The 24,984-nt window shown below is 41.4% G+C and overlaps 1 protein-coding gene across 5 annotated transcripts; it reads left to right on the top strand.

Moving 5' to 3' along the window:
- Nucleotides 1-1,625: 1,625 nt before the first annotated feature.
- On the top strand, nt 1,626-24,552 carry RCOR3 (REST corepressor 3). 5 transcript variants are annotated; one of them, XM_065749951.1, is made up of 12 exons: nt 1,626-2,361; nt 2,679-2,735; nt 7,637-7,714; nt 8,886-8,938; nt 10,633-10,794; nt 11,155-11,279; nt 12,678-12,756; nt 15,490-15,708; nt 17,321-17,398; nt 18,158-18,215; nt 23,466-23,707; nt 24,139-24,552. In XM_065749951.1, exons 1-12 carry the CDS (start codon nt 2,229-2,231, stop codon nt 24,481-24,483), a joined length of 1,629 nt encoding a protein of 542 aa, XP_065606023.1. In that variant the 5' UTR covers nt 1,626-2,228; the 3' UTR covers nt 24,484-24,552. The 5 variants fall into 5 exon arrangements, with proteins under 5 accessions (XP_065606023.1, XP_065605949.1, XP_065606242.1 ...); XM_065749877.1 differs by having other exon boundaries at nt 12,678-12,774; XM_065750170.1 differs by lacking the exon at nt 23,466-23,707 and having other exon boundaries at nt 24,139-24,469.
- Nucleotides 24,553-24,984: the final 432 nt, after the last annotated feature.

Genomic DNA, 24,984 nt, shown 5'->3' with positions numbered 1-24,984 from the left:
AAGGACCGGTGTTAAAGCCAACCCACTTCCTGCCAGTTTTTTCATTCATTTAAAAGCTACAAATCCTGGTTGAAGATTTTCCTGTGGTTCTGGTACTTGTGAGTGCTTTCCCTTACAGCAGCTCTTTTGTGAATGTTAAAATAGGAGATGACATGACAATTTTTTGCTCAATTGCTGAGGTACTTGCAGGCACTCAGCCACCTTCACAAAGTGTGTGGGAGCTTCACTGTCTGCAGAACCACCACTTTGTCCAGAAGAGGGCCACTGATTCAAGGGAAGGAATATCTCTTCCTACAAGGACAGGCTGAGAGAACTGGGGATGTTCAGCCTGGAGACACAGAGAAGGCTCCAGGGAGTCCTGAGAGCGGCCTTCCAGTATCTAAAGGGGCTGTAAGAAGGAAAGGGAAAGAATCTTTAGCAGGGACTGCTGTGATAGGATAAGGGGAAATGGTTTCAAATTGAGAGATTTAGATTGGATACAGGGAAGAAGTTTTTTTTACAATGAGGGTAGTGAGGCACTGGCACAGGTTGCCCAGAGAAGAGGTGGAAGCCCCATCCCTGAAGATGCTCAAGGTCAGGCTGGGGGCCTCTGAGCACCTGATGGAGCTGTAGGTGTCCCTATTCAGTGCAGGGGAGCTAGACTGGATGGCCTTTAAGGGTCTCCTCCAATGCAAACAATTCTATGGTTCTAGGATTTCTTTGTTAATTTTGTGTGGAATTTGCAAGCAATTCAGAAATTTCAGAGTCAGAAATTTCAGAGGTAAGAAGGGAAATCAGACACACAGAGTGAGACCACACACCAATCACAGGGAAAACATCTTGAAGAAATGTCTTGAACAGTAAAATTCAGCCCTTATATCCACAGGGCAGCCCTTTCTGCCACTATTTTTTCCTCAGCAGTAATTGGTTCTTCCACATTCTCCACAGTTATCCCAAGAATAGCTACAGCATGTTGAGGAATATGGCTTCTTCTCATCTCTGGGCTTCTGCTTCGTTCTGTGTCTTTTACCCTGATAATGCCAAAGGGTATTCCTACTTCTCCCAGCTAGAGTCTTACGCAGAGAGAACAGTATGCATTCAGGAGTCACACGTTTATTTTCTTCTCCTTTTTGGTGCTCAGTTTCTGAAAGCTCTCACACAAAAATAATTAAGTAGATAAATAAATAAAAAGAACCACAGTATTCCCAGAACTTGGCACCATTTTTCTGCCATACGCACCCGTAAATCAGCTCATCCTTCACAGGTTCACAGTGCGACCGGATCGGGCTGATTTCCAGACGAGCATCACAAGACAGCTCCCTGCAGACGTGGCAATCTACCCCACACCGCAGCCCTGGCGTAAAGCGCTCCGGACACTCCATCATTCCTCCTTAACCTCGCCGCATGACAGCGGCCACATCGCTCCAGCCAACGCTCCTTAACAAGGATAATAAGATGGCAGAGCGCGGGCGGGCAGCTGCCGGGAGCGCTGGGTAAGGAGGGCTGAGCGTGACACAGCACAGCGCGGGCTGCGCTGCGCTGCGGGAAAAGGGCTCGGCCGCGACACGCAGCAGCGGGAGCTCCGCTGGTGTACGCCTTTCTCGTTTGGCTTTTCTTTTTGATCTTTAAGACCTGCGCGGTTTTGACGCGGACAACATCGAGAACACGCATAAATAAACGCGGAGTTAGAAACGAGAAGGCAGCGCGTCGCACCGCCGTCCCCCTGGAGCCAGCGCAGCACGGCACGCCCGCGCGCCGCCCGCCTCCTCTCAGCCCGACGTGACCCGGCCGCGAGCACCGGAGCCGAGGGCGCTGCCCGCGCCCGCCCAGCGGCTCACACCGCCGCCCTATCACAGCTCCGCCGCCGAAATGGCGACCGCAGCCGACGGCTTTGCGCCTCGGCGTTTCGCCTCCCTCGCGGGATCCCTGCGCCGCCAGAAAGTAGTCCCCGCCCCCAACTCGTGTGCCGCCCGCCGGGGGAGCCCCGCGGCGCGCGCGTGACCGGAGTCCCAATCGGCGCCAGTGGAATCCTTCCGCCGCCGCGCCGCTGGGGCTCCGCCGGCATCCCCGCCCCTCGGCTAGATCCGGCCGGGCCGGCGCGGAGGGATCCCCGGGGCAGCGCCGCGCCGGGGGAGGGGGCCGCGGTGCGGGGGAGGGGGGGGAGAAGTGAAGTGGGGGGGGGGGGTTGAAGGGGGCAACATGGCGGCTCCGCGTTAACTTCCCCCCCTGGCAGCCCCCCTCCCCGCGCGATGGAGAAGGGCGCGGAGCCGTGGGGGGGCCGGAGCCGGGCGGCCGCCGGCGGTCCTAAGAGCGGGGATAGCCCCTCCGACGGGCCCTACTCGGAGCCGGACAGCGGCGGCGCCGACAGCGGCGACGAGCACGGTGCGAGTCGGGCCGTGTGCGCGCCGCCGAGAGGAGGGTGGGGGGGGGGGGCGAAAGGGTCGGGGAGCGCCCGCCGCCCCCATTGTTCTGCCGGAGGCAGCCCCCGCCCCCCCCGCCCCCTCCCTGCCGGCCGCCGGGGCTCCATCCGCGGGGGGGCGTGGGTGGTGGGGGGCGGCCGGGGGAGGTGGCTTCGCCCGCGCGGCGGCGGCGGCAGCGGGGGCTCCCGGGCGGCGCTCCCGCCCCCCCGCGCGGCACGGGGCTGGGACGGCGGCGCGGCCGCTCACCGCTGCCCTTCCTCCCTCCGCTCTGTGTTGCAGATGTAGGCATGAGGGTCGGCGCGGAATACCAGGCGCGCATCCCCGACTTTGAGCCCGGTAAAATCGCTTCTTCTTTTTGCCTCTTTCTCTTTTATTTTTTTTAATATTCGAATAATTTATTTCTCCTTTTTTTTTTTCTTCTTTTTTTTTTTTTCCTTTTTATTCCTCCTTGTGTCCGCGGGGATGCGCGCGGCGCGGGGGGGTGGTGTTGGGGAGGGAGGGGGGGATGGTGTGGGTTTGCGATTTCCCTCCCGCTTTGTGCATCTGCTCGGGGTGAGTCCCGAACGCGGCCCAGCCTCGTTGCGCGCGGCCCCCTCCTCCTGCCCGCCGCCCGCCCGGGGATGCTCGGCTCAACCATTGACTTCGCTGCTCTCCGAACAGGCTCCGCGGGTGTCAGATGATTTCCTACCGGAAGAGGATTGGGCCGCAGTTCCTCGCAGTGCCTCCTCGGCCCCGGCCCCTGCGCTGGGCGCGGGTCCCCGCAGGCCACGGGCGGGCGGATGGATGCGGGCTGGGCGCGGGGAATGCCCTTCCCCGAGAGCGGCCCCTGCCCGGGGCCTTTGTTAACGGGGCCCGCCGCCCGCACCTCTTCTTTTAACGCTGCCTCCGTGGAAATAAATAAAAATGATCACCTCTGATGTGCAGCCTGGGCTCGCTTTTCCTACAGGCCACCTGGAAAAATGCACAGCCTTCCTTTTGCCTTTGGTTAACTCTTCTGTAAGAGGCAAATAGCATTGTTTCGAGTGCACAAACCCCAACGGTTGGGCTGAGCAGATGGAGTAAGGCAAAATGGAACTTTGGAATGGCAAAATTTTACATTACCTAGAAAACTTCACAATGCATAAAAGTAGTATGTATCCTTAACGTGTTACCAGATTGAGGAGCTCTCAGCAAGATCCAGTGCTGTTCCCTGCTTGCTTTCTGCTGGCTCTTGGGGCAGCATCTCTGAGGGATGCTGCACACAAAGCTGTGGTCTTGCTGTCCTCATGCATACACCTGTGTTATTATTGCCAGTGTGCTTTGTTGTTGTTTTGTTAATGTAGTGAATGATGCAGTGGACGTTCCATCATACTTGTGGGTTTGCACGAATGGATGTAGACACTGTTTCTAATTTACTAACTTCGATGATTTTTTTTCCTGCAGTTGCTCTGAGGCCCTTTCTCCTGAGGGTCTCCCCTCTATGAGGGGACCGGGTTTGGTTACGTTATTTCAAATGCGTCTTTAAGAACATGGTTGGGAGGCAGGTATCCACCTCAGATAGAATTGGGTGGTGTCAAAGCTGGAGAACTCTGAGCAGATCCAACTGGGAGCCTTTGGCCTCAGTTTGTAAATATTGGTGAGCTATGCTTTGCTACAATGTGTTGAGGAATGAAACACTCATGGTTAAATTGTGGCAGTATACTAAGTAAGCTCAGGCTGGAAAAAAGTTGAAGGTAACTTGAAAGAGAAGCTGTTTGCCCATCCCTTGGGGTAAGAAGCAGCTGAAAGCAGCAACTGGGAGAAGCTGAAACATGCTCTTTCCACATTCTACCCATCAGCCCTTTTGTAGGGTGAATAACCCAAAAGAGTGGTACTCAGAGAAAATAGTGAAGAAAATGGTATATTTTGCTAGGCTTATCTGGATGGTAAACAGACAACTAGTGAATAAAGAGAGGCTTACCTTTTCCAGATGGTTGAGGTTCACCAAGAAGCAGCTGAAAGCAGCAACTGGGAGAAGCTGAAACATGCTCTTTCCACATTCTACCCATCAGCCCTTTTGTAGGGTGAATAACCCAAAAGAGTGGTACTCAGAGAAAATAGTGAAGAAAATGGTATATTTTGCTAGGCTTATCTGGATGGTAAACAGACAACTAGTGAATAAAGAGAGGCTTACCTTTTCCAGATGGTTGAGGTTCACCAATAACTCCACAGGGGAGGGATCTCCAACAAGAGATCCTTCTCCAGTGGTGGTCAGCCTTTGAATGGGGTCTGGGAGAGGTGGAGCCAGACTGCACCCCTTCAGGTCACACAGGTACGTTGCCTTCACCTGTGCTCCTGCAGCTGTCTCAGTGCTCACCTCAGGTGATCAATCAGTGGTTCAGGCCGTGATTCAACAGATCCCATACAGCCTTTGCAGAGGCAAGACTTCAGCCAGAGCTGTTGTGGAAATGGCACTTGGAATCGTCACTAGATGTAGCAGTAGTGAGATTTACTTGCTGTGATAAATGGCATTAATAAAATAAAGCCTGTAGATCCCCTCACCTAATTTGCTGAGTTAATAAGCCATCTCATCTTCCCCTAGTTTCTGTCTCCTCCTATTGGTTTCCCTGCAGTACTTCATGTTCCCGAGGTAAAACGTTCTGCCTCAGCTTTCTGACCCACCCATCTACGTAGCAGGGTATCACAGAGCTGTGTCCTCATTGGGGGCTGTCCAATATTTTTTCTTATGGAAGGAGTGGTGGAGAGTGCCATCCCTGGAAAGGTGCTGTACTGTTGTGTGACCTCCATGATATGGCTGCATCAGGAGTTCTATTTTGCACAGGCTGTGGTATGATGGGAGTGCACAAAGGCTTTAGAATGAATTCTGCTCACTTAGTGCTGAAATGCTTCCTTCCCATTTGAAGTGCATCCTCCCACTGGAGGATGACTGAAGAAGAGTGTGTTGGAACATCTAAGGTTGCTTACGAATTTCATTTCAGTGTACTCCTTACAAATCTTTTCTCCTAACCTTCCTATATTAAAATATAGTTTGTTAAATTGAAGTAATGGAATGGCATGATGAAGTACGTAGAATTTTCATCTTGTTCTATGTCATCTGTCCTTACAGTCCCCAATTTTTATTTTTTTTAAGATATTCAGTCCTCGGATTTTAAAATTAAATAGCCAGACACCCCCAATGTCGTTATCAAGTCACATGTTTCCAGATACTCAGTACTTATAATCACACGCAGAGCAGTGTTTTCCAAGTACACCCGACTTTTGCTGATGCTGAGCTGCAGTGTAGCAGCTGTCAGTCTGGTGCTGTGGCTGCTCCCTCACAGAAGCCGTAGGGAGTGCTTACTGTCATCTCCAGCCAGCACTGATTCCTGACAGCATTGGCAGCAGCCAAAGTGCAGAAACCTCAAGAAGCTCAGTGTGTGTGTGGGGAGGGATGACTTGTGTCTGAGATGTACCTAATGGGTTTTGTCTCCCTTAGTGGCATGTGCCTCTGCTCTTCCCACCTGATGTGGGTAAGATGTTGCTTGGTGTTTCCAGCCTCTGCCCATAAGAAGCATGTTGCCTTTGGGAAGCAGTTCAGCTTTTATTTAGGAGTGGGAGAATAGTGCTCATTCAAACGCTTGGGCACAAATGACAAGAAGTGGTTCTCATGAAGAAAGAGCCTGGTCCTGCTTATGGAATTGGAGGGATCCCAGTACAGTGGCCATGAATACTCAGGGCTGGGAACAGGATGCCTTCACGCAAGTACCAGCCCACCTGTGTGCATGATGTCTGGCCTTTGCCACCCTTTGCTTTCTCTTTGGCAGCATGAAGATGCCATCTGGGAGGAGCAGTTGGCTGGGACCTACTGAAAAGGCTGACTTGAGGCTGCTTGTTGGCTGCCTCCTGCAGGCACAAATGTCAGGGCTCGGGATGTAGGTTGTTAACCTTAGTTCTTGAGTATTCAATAGCTGACAATGTCCTTGACTTAAACATGTCTGCAGGTGTCTGTCAGGATTATTATTTTCTTAAGGGAAAACTGAGGGTCTGCTCACATTGTTTAGGCATTTCATACACAGCAGAGATGATAAACTGATGTATTCTCTAGTGGTTGTCCTAGTTTCTACTTTTAGGGAGGGGGATACGGGGCAACAATCATTCTTTGCTGATAGAAAACAACTGGAGGAAAAGGTGGCACAACGGTGACATGTTTGCATCACTCTTTGTGAGATGAGCTTTTCAACTGATTAAAAATTTCACACTTTGTTTTTTATGATCTAGAATGTTATATTAAAGAATTTGCTCTTATACTAGACATAGAAAGGTTGGGTTTTTTTTTTTTGTTGTTTTGTTTTGGTGTGTGATGCTTTGAAATGGATGCTTTATGGCTTCTATGTACATTCTTATTGCAGTTACTTGTATGTGTTTCAGCAGATGCAGGAGTTTTTTCAGTGTTTCTAATTGAAGTGTTTTTGAGTTTACCATTGTAATGGATCTAAAGACTGTAAAGATAATAGCAAATACAGAATGCTGCCAAACTAAAGAGCAAAGAACAAAGCTTAGTATATTGCTAGGAGGTACCAAGTAGTTATCTTTTCCAAAACACTGTTCATTTTTTGCTTTGTTTCTCAAATTGGTGTAGAATCTTAATATCAAGGGTGAAAGCACAAAATGGAGTGAATAATTATGTTTTTGAGGAAATAAATCTTCCCTTCTCCAGGAAAGGTGTGAGTGAGGTTCCTCTGAGGTGCTTCCTCAAGGAGTTCGTGCTGGCAGTGGGTAAACGCTCCAATTGCTGAGCGATGTCTTCAGAAGTTGACATGTTGTAAACAAACAGACTGAAAATTTCAGTAGGAGAACACGTTTGCAGAATACTCACAAAAAATAACTATTAGTTGATGCTTTTCCAATACTGGGAGATTTCTTTAACCACATGTTTTTAAATCAAAGAGACTGAAATGTACTGCTTTGTACAAAGTCACATCAACGTTGCAAAAGTTGCTTTGTCCCCCTGAAAGGTTTGTCACTTGAACTGCTTCCCTTGCTACAGTTCAGGTAGAGGAGAAGCAAAAACAGAAGAGAAGAAAGACCCTTAAATCTGTCTACTTCTTACAGCAGTGCAGTTCGGTTGGCTGTGAATGTCGAAATTTACATGGCTATGGAAATCAAAATCTTGGTTGAGCTAGGCTTCTCAAGGTGGTTGACTTTTAACTTAGTGTCCCATGAATAGCTGTTCTCTAGAACATTTATATAAACACTAAGACCTGCTTGTTTTCTTACAGGTGCCACAAAATACACTGATAAAGATAATGGAGGGATGCTTGTATGGTCACCATATCATAATATTCCAGATGCCAAGTGTAAGTCCCATTCTGCTTAGGAATTGGAATGTTTGAGTTAAATTAATTGTTTCTAGAATTCCTGTTTGCTGTTTACTTTTTTAGTGGAATTCCAGATTTATAAGTTAAAATAGGAGGATGTAGTCATAAGAATCTGATCCTCGCGACAGTTTCTAAGCATTGCCAAGAGTCAGAGGTCTGCGTTCTTCTTTGCATTTGAGGGAGTGTACCTTCAACTACTGCAGAAGACTTAGAAATAAAATACAAGTATGATTACTGAACGTTTACTTCACTCATTTGAAGTATGATTAACTTTTTGAGGCAGTAGTTCATGGCAAGGACATCTCTGGTTCGTTTGAGTAATGAGAATATAATTATTTCCTTTTCTCAATTGTCCTTCCTTTTAACTTAATTTAATTGCCACTTAACTGTGAACTGTAATGGGTGAATGGGAAGAGTTTGTTTCTGTAAAAACAGTGTACGTATTGAAGATCAAAAGTCACAGGACTTCCATCAGACCTAACTGCGTAATGATGGATGATATTCAGCTCAAACCTGGCACTAATGTACACAAATATGATTTTAAAACATATTATCAATGTTGATAACTTAATTATTGAATTTTTGTATTCTGTATTATAAATTGGCTTCATACTGTGGTTACAGTTAATTTTAAAATTAGTTAAAATTAACTATATCAATATCAAGGATATGTATAATTATTGATCTAGAATCTACTTATAATAAATTACACTAATTTGTAACATTTGGGAATGCAAATGGCAGAGGTACTTCAATTTAAAGCTAACACAGGTGTCTGAGCACTTCTCTCATGTCTGTGTTCCTTGGAGTGTCCAGGAAGACTTTGCCATTCTCTAAATAGCTGCTTTCTGATTTAAAAGACAAAAGAAAAAAAAAAAAAGCTTCTGTGAGTTAAAAAAAAAAAAAAGAAAAACATATTTTTTCACTGAGAATTAATTGATGTACGAACTTCATAAAAATGAAATGTTGTATTTCAGACTGTTTGCTATGAATACAGCTACAAACATAATTTACGTTTAGAGAGACCTAAGCTTATGTATTATGTTAAAGCATGGAAAGACTCTCTTCCCACGTTAGATGGCTAATTCTTTGGGGCCTCGTAGCAGAATTCTAAGTACTAAAGAATAATTTTGACATTGCTTTGTTGCAGTGGATGAATATATAGCAATAGCAAAGGAAAAACACGGATACAATGTGGAACAGGTAAGTGCTATGAAGCGAGAGTGCTAATTTAAAGGATTTTTAAAATATAAAAGTATAACACAACTCTTTTTTTCCCCGTGGTTACCATTAATTAACGCTGTTTCTCTTCAGGCACGGCAGCAAACACTGCAGTTAAATGGATCTGCATACAGTTGTGGTCTGGATTCTCTGCAAAAGATTGAGCTCTTTGTTTTCATGACATGCTCAGCTTGTAATGTGCACTTTTGAAAGGTTTGGTATGTTTCTTGATACACTGGGCATGTCATGCAATTGTGTGTGTATTTAGCTAAAGAATTTCGTAGGAAAGTGGCTTACAAATTCAGTGTTTAATACTATGATTCAAATGTGGTACAGTTTTGAACCATTCATTGCAATAGGTACAGAAGTGGTAAGGTCTCTTGAATATTAAAAAAAAAAAAAAAAAAGGCGTTTTTTCTTTTCTTCCCCCAGAGACAGGGAAATGGCATCAAATTCTAGGTTTAATGATAACAAGCAAGATTACTTTTGAATTTTTTAATGCTTCCCAGTCAACATCCTGTTAAAAAGAACAGGTTAAGATTTTGCTGGCCTGCATTTAGTTGTGTTGTAATTTTCTTAATAAATTAACCACCTTGTTATCTATCACCCCCCCCCCCCCAAAAACTTGGAGGATGAAGGCTCATAACAGTGAAGACTTAAGGCTCATCAAGTCGAGTGCTATCTGAAAAAGATGCTGCTAACACTATGATTCCTAGAATACTGCACTTTGGCAATGTTTATGTGGTTTGTCCTTTGTTAGAGGACAGATTTTAGAGATCTCAAAATAAGTCTACAAAAGGACCAAATTTTAAAGCAACTTATACTATAAAATATTGGTAAGCATTTCTCAGTGGAATAGGAATTATCTTGGCAAGAAGTGCTTGTTACTCACCATTTTAACAACAGAAGAGGTTTGTTACATGCGGGTTGTTAGAAGAGGCCTGGAGAGCTGATGGAACAACTGGCTATCATGTCTGCACTGTGTGTTTGAAACTGAGTGGAGTGGACTGTATTTCCCAATTCCTGTGGCAGACTTGGCATCAAATCTGTCATTGATACTCTGTCAGTAAGTCTAACTAGCCTAAAATTCTTTAAAAATATTGAGAAATGCAACTATGTAAGAATATATATTTAAATTTCCATTCCCTATTAGGTGCACGTGACATGGAAGTGGCCATGGTGTTATTTGTGGATTGGAGAGTTGTAGAAAGACCACTCTCACTTTGAGCTTTCAAACTTGCATTTTGGATGATCCTCTGGCTGCAGAAAAGTATTTTTATTTTCTTTTTTTGAGTGGGCTGGTAATAAAGGCTTGAAGGCCTATATGGAATTGTGTAGATGATACGTACTTGTAAAGGAAGAAAGCAGGTCAGATTTGAGTCTGTCAACCTTTTTTATAGTACTTTAGAACTACTGCTGCCATGCCAACCTTAACTGATCATGCTGTCATAGCTTTAATGATCAAGTACAGATGTGCCCACTCTTCACACCATCACCAAAGGGAATTTTGTAGCCTATGAGTACAGAGCCAACAAAATTGTAATTGTATTCTGAGAAGGGGTTCTGATAGTCAATTTTATTTAAAATAAATGCTTGCCTTTTTTTTTCTCTTTTATGTGACTTTTCTCAATGTAGAAAATTGACTAAATCCAAAAAGGGACTATTTCTTTTCAAAGGCTCTCGGCATGTTGTTTTGGCATAAACACAATATTGAGAAGTCCCTTGCGGATCTCCCTAACTTCACTCCCTTCCCTGATGAATGGACAGTTGAAGATAAAGTCCTATTTGAACAAGCATTTAGCTTCCATGGGAAGAGCTTTCACAGGATCCAGCAAATGGTAAAGTAACATTTTGATCAGAATCATTAAGAAGTTCAGATGTATTAGAACAAAGGCTCCCACTGGGCTAAAATTTTGTCCCGATTTCTGCAGCAATGCTTCAGGAACAACTTAGAATATAAGATCTAAGTTAGTTTCTCCATGCATCTTGTAAGATGCAGCATTGTCTCTAAAAAGAAAAGCTCCTCCTTGCCCTGCCCCTCAGCTTTTTTTGAATGCATACAAAATATGTCTCTCTCCTTTCAATGCCATCCACGCATTTCAGATGGTTGGGAAAAGGTGGTTGTAAATAGAACAGAATTACAATCTTAGTGGAATGCTGACAAAAAATTGTATTAATATGTTAATGAATTCTTCTAGCTTCCAGACAAGACTATTGCGAGCCTTGTAAAATACTACTATTCTTGGAAAAAAACTCGCTCTAGGACAAGTTTGATGGATCGACAGGCTCGAAAGCTTGCTAATAGAAATAATCAAGGTGACAGGTAAGTTAAGTAGCTAATTAGAGACTGAAGTCTTTTTAGGTAAAAGATAAAAAATGTAGAAGTCTTTTCAGGTAAAATTTTTGAGTAATTTACAGCTGTTGTACTTAAGCATGAATTTCTAGGTTTGAGCATCTGTAGTGATGTGTGCGTTCTGCAAGGGGTTTGATACCTGTGCTATAAGAGCTATATTGCTCTGGTCAGTATCAGCTGTAATAACATGCCTGAATACCCACTGGGTAACTGTAAGGAGAAATTTAAAGAACTTGAAGTTGAGGCATATGATAATAGAAATAACACTTCATTAGGAAAGTCTTATTTAGTGTTATTCTGTGGGGAGGAGGGTGTTTTTGTGGGTTTTATATATTTTAGATAAATCTTATTTTCAGTGACTTTGAACTACTATCAGTCAAAGAGAATTAGAGCTCAAAATAATGTTAAATTGTCTTGGGTAGAGGAGAACAACATTTCATCTAGTTATTATGAAATTACAATTATATTGTGTTTAGTATGCTTAAGTATTACCCATCACCTTTAAACTTGTTTAATAATTTGATTGTGTTAGTACCATAATCATTTCTTAATGATAATCATTTATATAAGAAGGTATGCATTTCCACATTTAGGAAACATAAACCAGATTAAAAGAATGTGTTTTATTATGTTACTGAAAAGAAATACCTCTTGATAATTAAAATTCATACTCTTAATTTGTGATCCTATAGTTGAAAAATCATGGAGGATCATCTATTTACTTCTGACACAGAATTTTGGACTTTTTCATAATAACTAGAGCTTTCTTTTTAGATTCATATTAGTCAGAAATTGTAGATAGTGTAAATAAGTGTTTTCAGTCTTATGTCTTTGAATTAATACAGCAGGTTTACTTTTTTCTCTTTCCCCCTCTGAAGCTCTTTAAATTAGTGAAAAAGCAGCCCTGAATTTTCCCATCTTAGTGTCCTCTTCTGATACCCACTGAATTAAACAAGCGTTTATTCATAAATCAGGTGCAATGGTTGGAAAACTGATCTGTTAAAGCTAAACTGACAAACAAAGGAGATTTTTGCCCTTGATGTAGTTGACTATGTAAGTGTTGATGCTGGCACAAGTGGTTGAACTGAGAAAAGGTGACACCAATTTCTTGGCAGCAGTACCAGTAATACTGTCTTACAAGTGGTTTTGAAACTGCAGTTAAGGGTTGCTTGTTTATCATAGTTAAAAGGAAACATGTTTGTAGCTGCCCTATTTTGAAAACTACAAATAACTTTGCAGTGTCTCATAATATAGCTATAAATCAGGATTACTTAAGATATTTTAGGGTAATTTTTTTTTTGTTAGCAAGATACATATCAGGGATTAAAAAATGGCTAAAATGACCAGCTTCTTATCATCTCTCCTCAGTGATGATGACGTAGAAGAACCTCATCCAATGGATGGAAATGATAGTGATTATGATCCCAAAAAAGAAGCCAAAAAGGAGGTAACAGATAACTTAATGGTGAATGTCAGTTTGTTTGTTTTCTGAGACTATATTACTATGAAGAACATATCTTAGAGAGATTTAACATCTACATGTTTGCTGCCTGATGACATCCCAGGGTTTTTAGTTGATCAGGGTCTTGATCTCTTTCAGTATAAATTACGTGTGTGCGTGTATATATACATATATATTTGCCATTCATTGGTCATAATACATATCTCATAACCTTCACTAATCTCCTGAAGCATCTTCAGGAGATTTTTTATGGTTAATGAGGGATGTGTGCTATTACTACCATCACTACCTGTTAAAACAGCATTCCCCCTACCTCTATCTTGTGTTTACAATTTTATTCGTTGTGAATTACTGGAAATTAAACGTTTGCATTTTTTAATTAAATGACTTTTTTTTCCTAAGTTTTTTTTAATCATTCAAAGCCACAATGAGGTTATGCATTTCAACTGATTTGTGGTTTTACTGAGATGCTTCTTACTAGTAGAAGTGCAGAAAAAAAATCTCCTTAAATGAGCACTTGCTGTTAGCTTTACAGATAAGTGCTGTGCTTAGAGTATATTGAGGTTACTGTTTTTTCTTTGGTCTAATGTGAAGCTATTTAGAACAAGACTAGAAAAGCACAGTTAAGTGTATAGATGTTCATTTGTTTCCTTGATCAACTTAATACCTTTGTGATTTTCCTAAAATTTGAGCATTCACGCTCCTGGAAAAATGAAAGATGGCATGAAATCTCAGCATCCTTATAGGACCATGACATAGTTATCTAGGATTGTTTATAGAACTTCATAGTTCTAACAGAAATGATGCTAAGTAAGAGACTGGTGGTGCTGGATTCTGTTCTCAGTTTTGCAGTGACCTTCAACATAACTTTTTCTCTATAACTGTCTTAGGGAGGAAAAAAGGCCAATTGCAAATACTCCTTTCTGTAAAAGAATTTGAGATTTTATTTTATTTTCTAATGTGCCCAAATGTGCTGTTTAGGACTTGAAATGGCACAAGCCCTGATAATTAATCTTTTTACTTTTTAATCTGTCATTTGTAACAGTGTTATTACAATCTGTTGGTTTTAGTTGCTGCCTAAGCCCTTTGTGAATAATGACTTTTTTTGATCCAGTTTACTTAGTTATTGTTTGAATCACACAGTCCAGGCTGAAAGTAGTATGTTCACAGACTTTTAGGAATGGGACAAAGAGGTTTGCCATTTCTGTTCATCTGTTTAGATCTGCATTAGATAATTCTGTGATTTAATATTTCTGGTGGGATTTACATACTTTTACTTCCTAAGCAAAATAGGCTACTTAAAAGTGCAGAGCAATGGAAACTTTATCTTACCAGAGAAAACTAAAACAAGCCAAACACTCTAGCCTGGCAGGACAAAAACTTGAAAGAATGTTCTCTCTATAAATCCTGGTTAAACAGAAGGGAGCTGCAATGTCACACTGAGAGGACAATGCTGAACTAGCCCATTTATACAATTTGTTTTCTAGAAATAAACTTAACCTTGGCATTTTTAAATGTCAAAGATGTAAGGCTCTAAGTCAACTTTGAAGGGGGAGCAAATATTTTAAGTGCTTTTAAGATCACCTCTATGAAGTCCATGGACTGGATTAAGATGTTGCATTAGCTGTGAAGAGGATGTGCCAGAAGGTCAAGCTTAGGAGAGCAAAATACTCTTTGCTAATCTGTACTAATGCTCCAGAAGATAATGATTGTGGCTGCTGCAATTTGTTTTCTTTTAGTTGTGATCAGATGACCACCTACTTTTAACCTGCATGGATGCCAGCAGGGAGGAGTGATAGGAAGCTTCTTGGTGTAGCAAAAAGCCTGAATCCTATCTCTGTTCTGGGATTTAGCATTGCTCCAAGTCAGTTTTCCTTCTATTCCTGGTCTGTAGGTCATCTACCCAGTTGCTCTACAAAAGCTGTATACGTACAGACTAACCAACAATGCCCATAAAGGGCAAAGCTGAAACTTTGTTCTCTTAGGTGTCCAAATATATCAACACAGCAAAAAATGACTTTATCTCCTCTTTAGTGTCCCTTTCCATTTCAAAGAAATGAAAAACAAAGGCTTAACTTTGCTGAATTACTTGGAATTTCATAGACTGCAAACATAAATCCATTGTCTGTTCCAGATCTCAGATCTTCTCAGAAAGCAAACAGTAGTAGCACTTTGCAAGCTAGAGTGCTTGCAACAGGGAAAAGCACCACTGTGCAATCTTGCCAGTCCTGACAGACTTTCTCTAATTCTTCTCCCTAACCATCTCCTGATGTCTCCATGTCTCTGACCAAAAGTGAAGGCACACATCCACTGATTGCTTGGTTTAGACATGTGGTGTAAATATTTAGCTTCTGTGTACATAAAAAGTTCTTGATTGCTGCCCTCAGGAATTAAGTATTCCACAGTATTCAGATGTGAATATGATACCATATTCTGTATTTTCAGCTATGTTTATGGAAAAAAAAATAAACAACTGAGATTGAAAAATGGACGTTTCTAAACCTACAGCCAGCTTATCCAGCAAATGACTAGTGTGCTACATCACTTCATCTGAACAACTTAGTTTGGGTAGAGAGTGCAGGGGAGGATACTGAGTTAGGGGTGTGGGTTTTTTTATCCTAAGTATGATGTTATGATGCTATGCGATGTGTTATTCTTAAGAAAAGTTCTGTGTAAGACACTGTTATTCTTTAATGATTTATTTCTTGTAAATTAAAGGGCAATAATGAGCAGCCTGTTCAGACCAGCAAGATAGGGCTGGGTAGAAGAGAGTATCAGAGCTTGCAGCATCGCCACCATTCTCAGCGTTCCAAATGCCGTCCACCAAAAGGCATGTACCTGACCCAGGAAGATGTGATAGCTGTTTCCTGTAGTCCCAATGCAGCCAACACAATTCTTAGACAGCTGGATATGGAGCTAATCTCATTAAAGCGACAGGTACCACGGGTTATTGGTCTTGTTTTCATCTCAAGTTGTTCTTGTCATGATTTTGTAGATTATAAGATTACCTTTGAAGATTCCAAAACTTCTTTAATGTGAGTCTTCCTTATTTTGTTCCACAGTTATCACTAGAAATGCTGGACACTAGCTGTTCTTTGGTTTATTTTTTTTGTTTCTCTGCTTTTGTGGATAATGTGAAACAAGACAATCCCCTTAAAAAGGGGTTGGGGGGGAGCATGGCATGAAAAAAACATTATTTATCTGGGGAGAGGAGAAAACCTAAGTTATATTTCATTTTATTTTTTCTTAGTTTGGTAAAAACATCTGTGACAATTGAAAATACAGCCAATGAAGTGGTGGAAGTTGTTATGATTAACATTGTGGCTGTTTTCCAAATTGCGGTACCCCACGTAACATGAAAGTATAAGGGGAAAAAAATAATTGGCCTTGTTATTTCTCTGAGTTGGTGAGCTTTCTGCTTCTTACTAAATTTGGAGAAACTTCCCTTGTAATGCCTGCCTCCTTTGCATGAAGAAGTTAACCTGTGGCACTTAAAATCGAAACGCAGTCTATTCAGCTTCTAAGGGCACAGCAATATGTGTATGCTTGCTTTCCTAGGAGCGACGTGGCTACAAGTCCAAGGCTTATCTCCTGGAATTTCTGCCTCCTTGTAGACCACCAAGAGTTGCCATATTGCAAAATCATGGAGTAAACAAAGGGCTTAATGGGCTTTTTGCTCCCTTGTATTCTTTTGCAGGATAATTATGCTTCCTTCTATCACAGCAGGACTTTGGGACTAAATAGCATAGTTGGGTTTCACTCTTTAATCTGAGTGTAGGTGAGTTACATCCTTGAGGTGTCTTTCTCTTCTTTTCTTGCAGTGATCTCAGGGATGCAGCCTATGGAATCTCCTACTGAGCTGTCTGCTTTTGTGTCCACACTTAAAGAACTCTTGTAATAAATGTGCAACATAGTATGCAAAACCACCTTCTTACTGTGTTACCTTGTGTGCATCACTATCAGGTTTAAGTGGTTAATAGATATGTATAAGTACAATTTAGAAGCTCTCTTCTTTCTGTAGGCTAAGGCATTTTGTTTATGTGCTTTCAGTAATTTCAACGAGCATCTGTAAAGGGAATCGCAATCACTGATCAGTAAAAAGCAGTCTGTCAGAAGCAACTAACTGGAAACATCTCATACTTATTCTTTTGTTCTTTTTCAAAGTACTTTTTGGAGAAGGAAGAAGTTTGCACATACAGTACTTCTCTCTTACCAATCTAGGAACCGAATTTTGTGTCTAGACTATTCTGCGTTCTTCAAGAACACACGTATTGTTACCAAAACTTGCATTTCATGTCCTTCATTTAACACTCTTGCAGGCAACTGTTCTTTTGAAAAACTGGCTTGAATATTTTTCTCTCCATAGTGAACTGTGCTGTACTTTTTATTTTTTACTTTTTAAAAAATGGTTAAAAGTAGTGAAGCCTTAAACCGTAATATTTCTCTTTCTAACTTAGGAGGTACACTTGTGGCAATCCTAGTGAAGATATATGTGTAAAGTGACCAACTTTCTTTGTGGAGCTGATTAACTTTGTTGTTTTTGACCAAGGTTCAAAATGCTAAGCAAGTAAACAGTGCACTTAAACAGAAAATGGAAGGCGGGATTGAAGAATTCAAACCTCCTGAGGTAAATCAGAATAAATGTCAGAACTTGTGGCCTTGCACTTACATTAGTGGGAAGCTACAGAAATGTGCTTTGCTGCAGCGTAGTGTTTGCATTTCAGCAGCAGCTTAAGCAGGATCCATTGAATAACATGCTGTGGTGAGTCTGTCTGGTCTTTTTATGAGAAATTAGTAGTAGGCTTTGTTGTTCTTTTTTTGTAGTAACAAGCAGAATCAATACGAAGAAGAAACTGAAATGTATCTGTTTATGACAATAGGGAGATGACATTGACTCATACTGTTTTTCTGATTAAAAGTAGTTTATGCTCTTTGTGAAAATACCACTGTATATATGATTTGGGCATTTGAAGTGAGTGATATATTACTACAGAAGTTTTCTTTTTTGGTCGTTTGAAAGGCTCGCATATAAGACATAACATGAATGTAAAAGACTCCCAACACCAACTTCTACTAGTTTTGACACCTTTAACTATATATTCAAATTCTGCATAAAGATCATTAGCTTGTGCACAAGTTCTGATATGGGTGGTAAAATTAGGAACTGTATATGGCTGTAGCTTTTCCTCTGCTTTAGATCTAAGCTCAACTCCTTAAATGCTACTTCCTCTTCATGAAAGCAAAACTATAGATTTATGGCTTATACGCAAGAGATTTTTACTTATGTTACAATCTGTAATGCAACTAAAATACATTTAATGCTGAGATATTTTACAGCTGTTGAAGCATCTTAATGATCTTTGTGCCATTTCTCTGATTTTAATAGTCTAATCAGAAAATCAATGCCCGTTGGACCACAGAAGAGCAGCTTCTTGCAGTACAAGGTATGTTAATAGTAGTAGTGACCTGAAATCTGATGCTAAGGATTTGAAGAGGTGTTCAGGCATGTGCTTATATTTCCTTCTAAAGTAAGCTGAACTTTTATCTGGTCTTACAAGGAAGTTACTAGGAAAACAGCAAAAATAGTGCAATATTTAACATATTCATTCAAGCATCATGTCCCTAGTCTTTCACTTAGCTTTTCTATTTAAGATTTAATATAAGCTGGGTTTAATAGCTGTATTAATACTGAAAAATCCCTTCAAACATCTTCTAAATAACCTTACACAAATTTCTCCAAAGTGGAAGCCTGAGGTAGTAGCTGGAGTAACAACATTTGAAGCAAACATTTTTAAGACATCTTTCCACATCCTTGCTGTAGGAAGAGGCAGAAATAAAATTACTTTATGGCAAAGAACAGTTGTTTTTCTCTATTTTTAAGGGAATAAAAGAGCAGATATCTACCCAGTGGAGGCCTTTAAGAGTCCTGAGTGGATGCTGAACCAATAATCACATTGGAGGAGAGAACTCCAAAAATTTCTAGCAGTCTGCTGATGTGACTAATTTGCAATCATTTCATTTATAAGAAGGAAAATTGATTCTTGTCTTGCTTTAAAATGCACTGCCTGATGAAGAAATGTGCAAAGGATACATCTAGAGAGCCTGTTACTGTTTTAAAGTAATTATACGTTGATTCACTTCTATTTATCACCTTTTGTAAAATAATATAGATCAGCTAAGTTAAATGTATATATATATATGTATGTATATATATATATTCACCTGCTTTAAATTGAGCAACTCAGCTTTGAGTACAAAACCTTCAGTTTGATCAGTGTATCAGTATAAAGTTGCCAGGTGTACCATACCTGGTAGTTACTGGCCAGGTGACTGAACCCGAAATTAGGCTTATTTCAAAATGTGAATGGAAATGCTGAAGAGAATGGTGTGTCATGCCTTTCAACTTGCATGCCTCTGAAACTGAGATTTGCATCTCCAGATGGCTTTCTGTCCTAAGTTCCTTCAGTATTGCTAAATAGTTCACTTCTTAAGTTGCTTCCCAAATGCAGCACATGGAGGTGCTTATCTTTGATGTGGTAGTCTAATAGGTAGAATGCTTGCTACAGAAGTGGGGAAAGTCCAGGTTCATTGTGAACAGATTCAAATCACCTTCTGTTTTCAGAGTTTAGTTGTTAGAGCTCTAACTGAGGAACAGTTTGGGAAGTAATAAGAACGCACTGAGTTTTGTTCAGCTATGGCAGAATGTAAACAACAGTGGAAATGAGGAAAATGGAACATGGAGAGAAAAAAGGGAGGATTGGTGACAACTGCCTGGAGAGGCATTCTAGTCTTCTAGTCTCTCCTTGATGGAATACTTTATAAAGGTAGTCAGTTTTAATACTTAAGAGTGGGGTGAGAAACCAAGCTTAATGGAAGAAATCCATTTTCACTGAACTTCCATGAGCTTCTTTTATGTACTGTCTTCTTTATAGTTTCCTTCATTGCCTGCTACCTAACACAGGGATAGGAGAACACTTTAGCCAAGAGTATTCTTATCCCATCCTTATCTGTTATCCCCTCCCAGCATGTGATCATTGTAGGTGTCAGTCCCATCCCCCAGGATGAGGAACAGCACGGACCCTGATCTTTTCCTTCAAAATAGTTGCTTGAACTAGAAGCCTAATGTTTGAAGGTGCTACACCAGCTTTTGCTCTGAAAAGAGATCTTTTAAGAAAAGATCTTAAAAGAAAGTAGTTGTGGTTGCTGTCCTAAGAGCTACCAAAGTGTGTGTTAGGTTTGAACTTGTCAGTTGAACCAAGCGTAGGGACATTTAGTTTGTGCACTTAAAATTGTTTTAGTTTGTCAAAGACATTGATGTATTTTGGCACATACTTTAATAATTTTATAAAAATCATCAGTATTAAGCAGGTAGGTGACATTTCTGGAATTTGTTCTGTAATTCCTCCATGGAATCAGAAAAACAATCTGCTGTAGAACAGTTTTGGTTCTGTTTTTTTCTAAACATGAACTAACTCCTCGTAGCCTGTGGGCTAATCTCAGGAGATTGGCAGTAACTGAAAAATAGCTGAAATACAATAATAAAAATAGAACTGAGCATGTAATTTTAAAAGTAGCATGGCTGCTTCCACTGGGGTCAAGAACTCAGGCTTTAGATCTTTGAGCCAACCTTTTGCAGTATTAATCAAGTTACTGTTTGACTTTGTCTGAATAGTCACTAATGCAGTGGGCCAGTCTGTCATGCGAGGTTGTAGACTTACAAACTGTGTACAGAGATGTGCGAGCACAGTCATCTTTTTAAACTAAGATTTAAAACATTTGAAAATTGTGTTTGCAAAAAATGTTTTAGGGCTTGTTCAAAATGGCAAAATTTGAATTGAAAAGCAGGCTTGATTTTTTGCAGTGGAAAATAGTTGGGAAAAACCAGGATCCAAACTCTACGTAAGCCAACTAGTTGCAAGGAGCGCCATAATCATACCACATTGGAACTGCAGCTGTCGTAACACAGAGGTTGTGGTTAACTGTTTCTGCCTCATCATGGTGCTGTGTTATATTGCTTTGAAACCAGCTAATGTTTTTGTGTGCCTGGAATTGTGTGCTATGCAGCTTTAGATAGTGGAGGCAATGTGAGACTCAGCTTTATGAGTTTCTCTGATTTAGAAATCTAAGATGAAACACTGATGAGCATGCATATGTTGGAAGTGCACCTCTTATCTGGGCAAAGTTCAGAGAAGGTTGAAGGATTCCTATTATCAGGGCCCATTTCAGATGGGCCCTTGGAGAGGCATTCATGCCTAGGGTATGCAGTTGTGCTTAGAATTTCTCTTGCAGCAGCCTAATAAAATTACTCTTACTGAATAATGTATCAAACACTTCAGAAATAATTTGGTTGCTGTTTGGCACAGAATTTGTATAAGGATGTGCACGTAATGTGCTCAGATTTGAAAAGAATGATGAGTTGGCATCAACACTTACAGATGTGCCAACATCTTATATTTTATGACAGTTTTACACATATACCGAATTTCTGTTTCTGATGTGACATAAATGTGCTTTACTACATCCTAATAGATGAAGTCATTGTGGCCATGCTGTACAGTACTCAATAACGCTCTGGAAAGTCCAAAATGGGTAATGCTGTGTGTAGCTGAACTGATGTTTGCTTTTCTTTAGATGTTTCCCGTAGTTGGGCTCTCAGTTGAAGGCATGATGCTCTGTTTTCAAACTGTCTGCTTGGAAGTAGACCTTAAGACCTCGTCTTTGTCAATTGTAGTTGAAATTAGCTAAGAGGTTCGGTTCCACGGGTAAAGGAGAGGTATAGACAGCTTAATAACAGAAAGCCCTTAAAGCACAAAAAGGCTGAAGTAGTTCATGAACAAAAATGTGCTTTGTTCTGCTGGGAACTTAGCTCACTGGATGAATTCTGCAGAGTGTAAATGTGTTGCAGTAGACATTTCATGATCATTATAAATTAGTAAGAGTGGTAATGATAGGGCAATCCAAAGACATTAAAACACAGGAGGGAGTGCTCAGTGGGTGCACGCAGCTGTTCAGGGGATTAGCTAATAACTGATATGCAGAGCCAAGTCCCTGTATTTGCCTTGCCCAGATACCTATGCACTATCCCAGGAGTCTCTGCTGGGTCCTTTTGTTTTCTTTCCAAGGTTCTGGCAGGCAGAGTGGTTGGATTCTTTTGTGCGCCCAAGAAAAATGGTAAATAACGTTGTCACGCTCTTGACAGTTGTGACATCAGCTTCAGCTGTAGTAATTGTTAATATCCTAGAGATGAATTTGTCTCTTAAATTGCAGTAAGTGCCACATCAGAAGTGCCTATTAATGAACAAAGTAGAAAACATCAGAGAAAGAGGAAGGTCATTCTCTTTTAACAGTGAAGTTGAGAAGATACATAGCTTTCAGCTTTGAAACAACTCTCACTTTTTGGAATATTTTGTTTCATTTTCTGAAGACACACATGAAATCGGGAACAAACTTCAGTTCTGTGGTGAGACAGAGTGCCCGTCCTCTAAACACTGTAGCTATAAGGAGCTATAAGAAGTCAAATTGTAATTCGCTCATGCATAGCTATGTGCAAAATCAAGTCTTCTGTTTATTGAGACGAGTGTGCTTTGCAGCGCCATAGAGTACATCCATGTGACCTTTCATTTCTTCAGGTTCCACACCTCTGGCCAACTTGTGATTACAAATAACTGTTCTCTAGGATGAGGATTTTTTTCCTGAAGCAGGGGAGAGGAGGAACTAGAGTAATAATAAACAGAGTCAACAATTTCAGATTACAGTTTAGATTTCGGGGCTAAACCACAACATTTTGTAATGTGTTTTTTCCACGTTAAGATGTCATTTTATAACTTTAAAAAGCAATGTTGGGATTTTTTGAAAGGATCAGCAATGCTTTCTTGTGGAATGCTGGTGGTAACATACTGATATGGACATGAAAACAAGTGAAAAGTGCAGTGCAAAGATCTTCTGTCCCACTGCTCCTTGCTGCAGAACTTGATCCTGGAGGCTGGTGCTAGGCTGCCTTAGACACAGATACCACTGGCTTATATTTGTTTACATTCTGCTAGGTGGTTGTCCAGAGCCCCAGGTTCATTTACCCAGCTTGAATGACGAATTAAAGCTTTAAAATGTCTTTGCCCACTGAATGCTTGCCAGTTACTTCTTAGCCTCAGTGCAGCGTGTCACGAGTGGAGGAATAAGCAGTGTATGGTGATGTACAGAACTGTGCCCCTGTGCTCAGTGCTCCTGCTGACTGGCTACTGCACAGGTGGTGGCCAGCCGGTGTGGAGGGAACCTAAAAATGTGTCAACCCGTGCCACTTGTACCTTGTTACATATATGCATATATTCAGTTAACCTCCCACTCCCTTCTAGAATTTAGCCTGGGCTTCTGCCTTTAATCCGTGCACACCAAAAGATATACTTGGTTTATCAGAGGCCAGATATCTGTGGTTTTAGGTTGGGAGGCTTGGTGAGTAAGCCAGGATTTTTAAGAAGAGTGGGTAATGACCTTCTAATAAAGTTATTGATTTATGTGTTGACAGCTATGCAATTAAATTTTTTTGTCTTAATGGAAATTGAGGCCTTCTCATAACTGAGAAATCCTCCTAATTAGCGAGTCCTTGGTTTGCAGGTCCCATAGGATCTTTCTATAAATACATCACACGTAGCTGTGTCTGACTGATCCTTCACAGCTATGTTATTTACTTTGCCTTCCAGGTGTCCGCAAATATGGTAAAGATTTTCAAGCTATTGCAGATGTAATTGGCAACAAGACTGTTGGCCAAGTGAAGAACTTCTTTGTAAACTACAGGCGTCGGTTTAACTTAGAGGAGGTATTGCAGGAATGGGAAGCGGAACAAGGAACCCTGGCTTCTAATGGTGATGCTTCTGCTTTAGGGGAGGACACAAAAAATACTTCTAATGTGCCATCAGGAAAGAGCACTGATGAAGAAGATGAGGTGTGTTTTGTGTACCAGATATAAGTAAGCATGGGTTGAGGAACAGCATTTTATTTAGTGATGTAATGTAAGGTTAAGTGGTGTGGAGTGGCAAACCACATTCTAAAGAATGATGATAAGCTTGCATAGAACTTCAGCCAATGTCGTTAACCCGCTGGGAACAGGACCGCACCTTTCGCAGTGCCGATCACGTTACTGTTTTATTGTTAAAATGCAGTTCTTGTTCTAGAAAGAAGACTCTTGCTTCATAGATTTTTTTAGTTCTGCCGTCTGTAATATTTTGGTTGGCGATTTCTTTTCAGTCACTTCTCAGTTTTTCGGTTTTGTTTTTTAAATGCTGTTTCCTGTGTAGTGGACAGTGGCAACCCCAACGGCGTCGCGTTCCGGCAGGGACGGCTCTTCACGCAATCTTGTCTTTGTCCTTTGTGCAGGCGCAAAGCACTCCGACCACTCAGTGTTTAGGCCCTTCACCTCCAGCACAGGCCTCTGCTCCAGCTCCTACCCCTCCCATGGCAACCTTAAATCAGCCACCCCCGTTACTTCGGCCAGCGCTTCCTGCTGCTCCTGCTCTCCACCGTCAGCCTCCGCCGCTCCAACAACAGGTGCGATTTATTCAGCCAAGGCCAACCCTAAATCAGCCTCCCCCACCGCTCATCCGCCCAGCTAACTCCATGCCTCCCCGTCTGAACCCAAGGCCAGTGTTAACCACTGTTAGCGGCCAGCAGCCACCCTCGCTGATTGGAATTCAGACTGAATCCCAGTCCACTCTGCACTGAAGAAATAAAGCAGAATTATGCTAACTCCCACATCTGAAAGACTGCATCAGTGTACTTTTCCTTTTCCAAAAAAAGCAAGCCTTCACAGGTAGCAGACCAGTCTTACAGAGGAGCAAGGTAATAACCAGTACTGGAACCACATCAATGACCGACCACCTGTATAAAAATATTTTTTGTAGAAGACTTTTACAGAAGAACAATGCCTACAACACAGCCCTCCTCTATGTGAATAACTGTCGAAGGAAGCTAACTTCATACACGAGTAAATGTTCGACACACCAGGATTTTGTTTAACTGATTTTTTTTTTACTCTATTTATTTTATTACAGTTCTTTGTAGTCGAGCATCTAACTACAGGAAAGTAGCCTGGCAAATCTAGGAATAAGTAATATTGTAGGAGACTTAAATGTAGTGGTTTTCTGTGTGTAATTTTTATTTTATTTTTTACTTTTTAGTGGAGAAAAAAAATAAACCTAATGGCCTTAGGTTCAGAATTTTTGG

This window comes from Cyrtonyx montezumae, unplaced genomic scaffold (assembly GCF_038088225.1).
Source record: "Cyrtonyx montezumae isolate F1298 unplaced genomic scaffold, pur_monq_1.0 scaffold_0, whole genome shotgun sequence".
NCBI classification, from domain to species: domain Eukaryota; kingdom Metazoa; phylum Chordata; class Aves; order Galliformes; family Odontophoridae; genus Cyrtonyx; species Cyrtonyx montezumae.
This window is presented reverse-complemented; position numbering and strand designations above follow the sequence as displayed.

Bases quoted from the DNA above. Each gene is read 5' to 3' on its own strand.
- RCOR3 (XM_065749877.1), top strand. From the start codon at position 2,229: ATGGAGAAGGGCGCGGAGCCGTGGGGGGGCCGGAGCCGGGCGGCCGCC. The intron at 2,362-2,678 runs GTGCGAGTCGGG...TCTGTGTTGCAG, and splicing joins CGACAGCGGCGACGAGCACG to ATGTAGGCATGAGGGTCGGC. The intron at 8,939-10,632 runs GTAAGTGCTATG...TTCTTTTCAAAG, and splicing joins ACGGATACAATGTGGAACAG to GCTCTCGGCATGTTGTTTTG.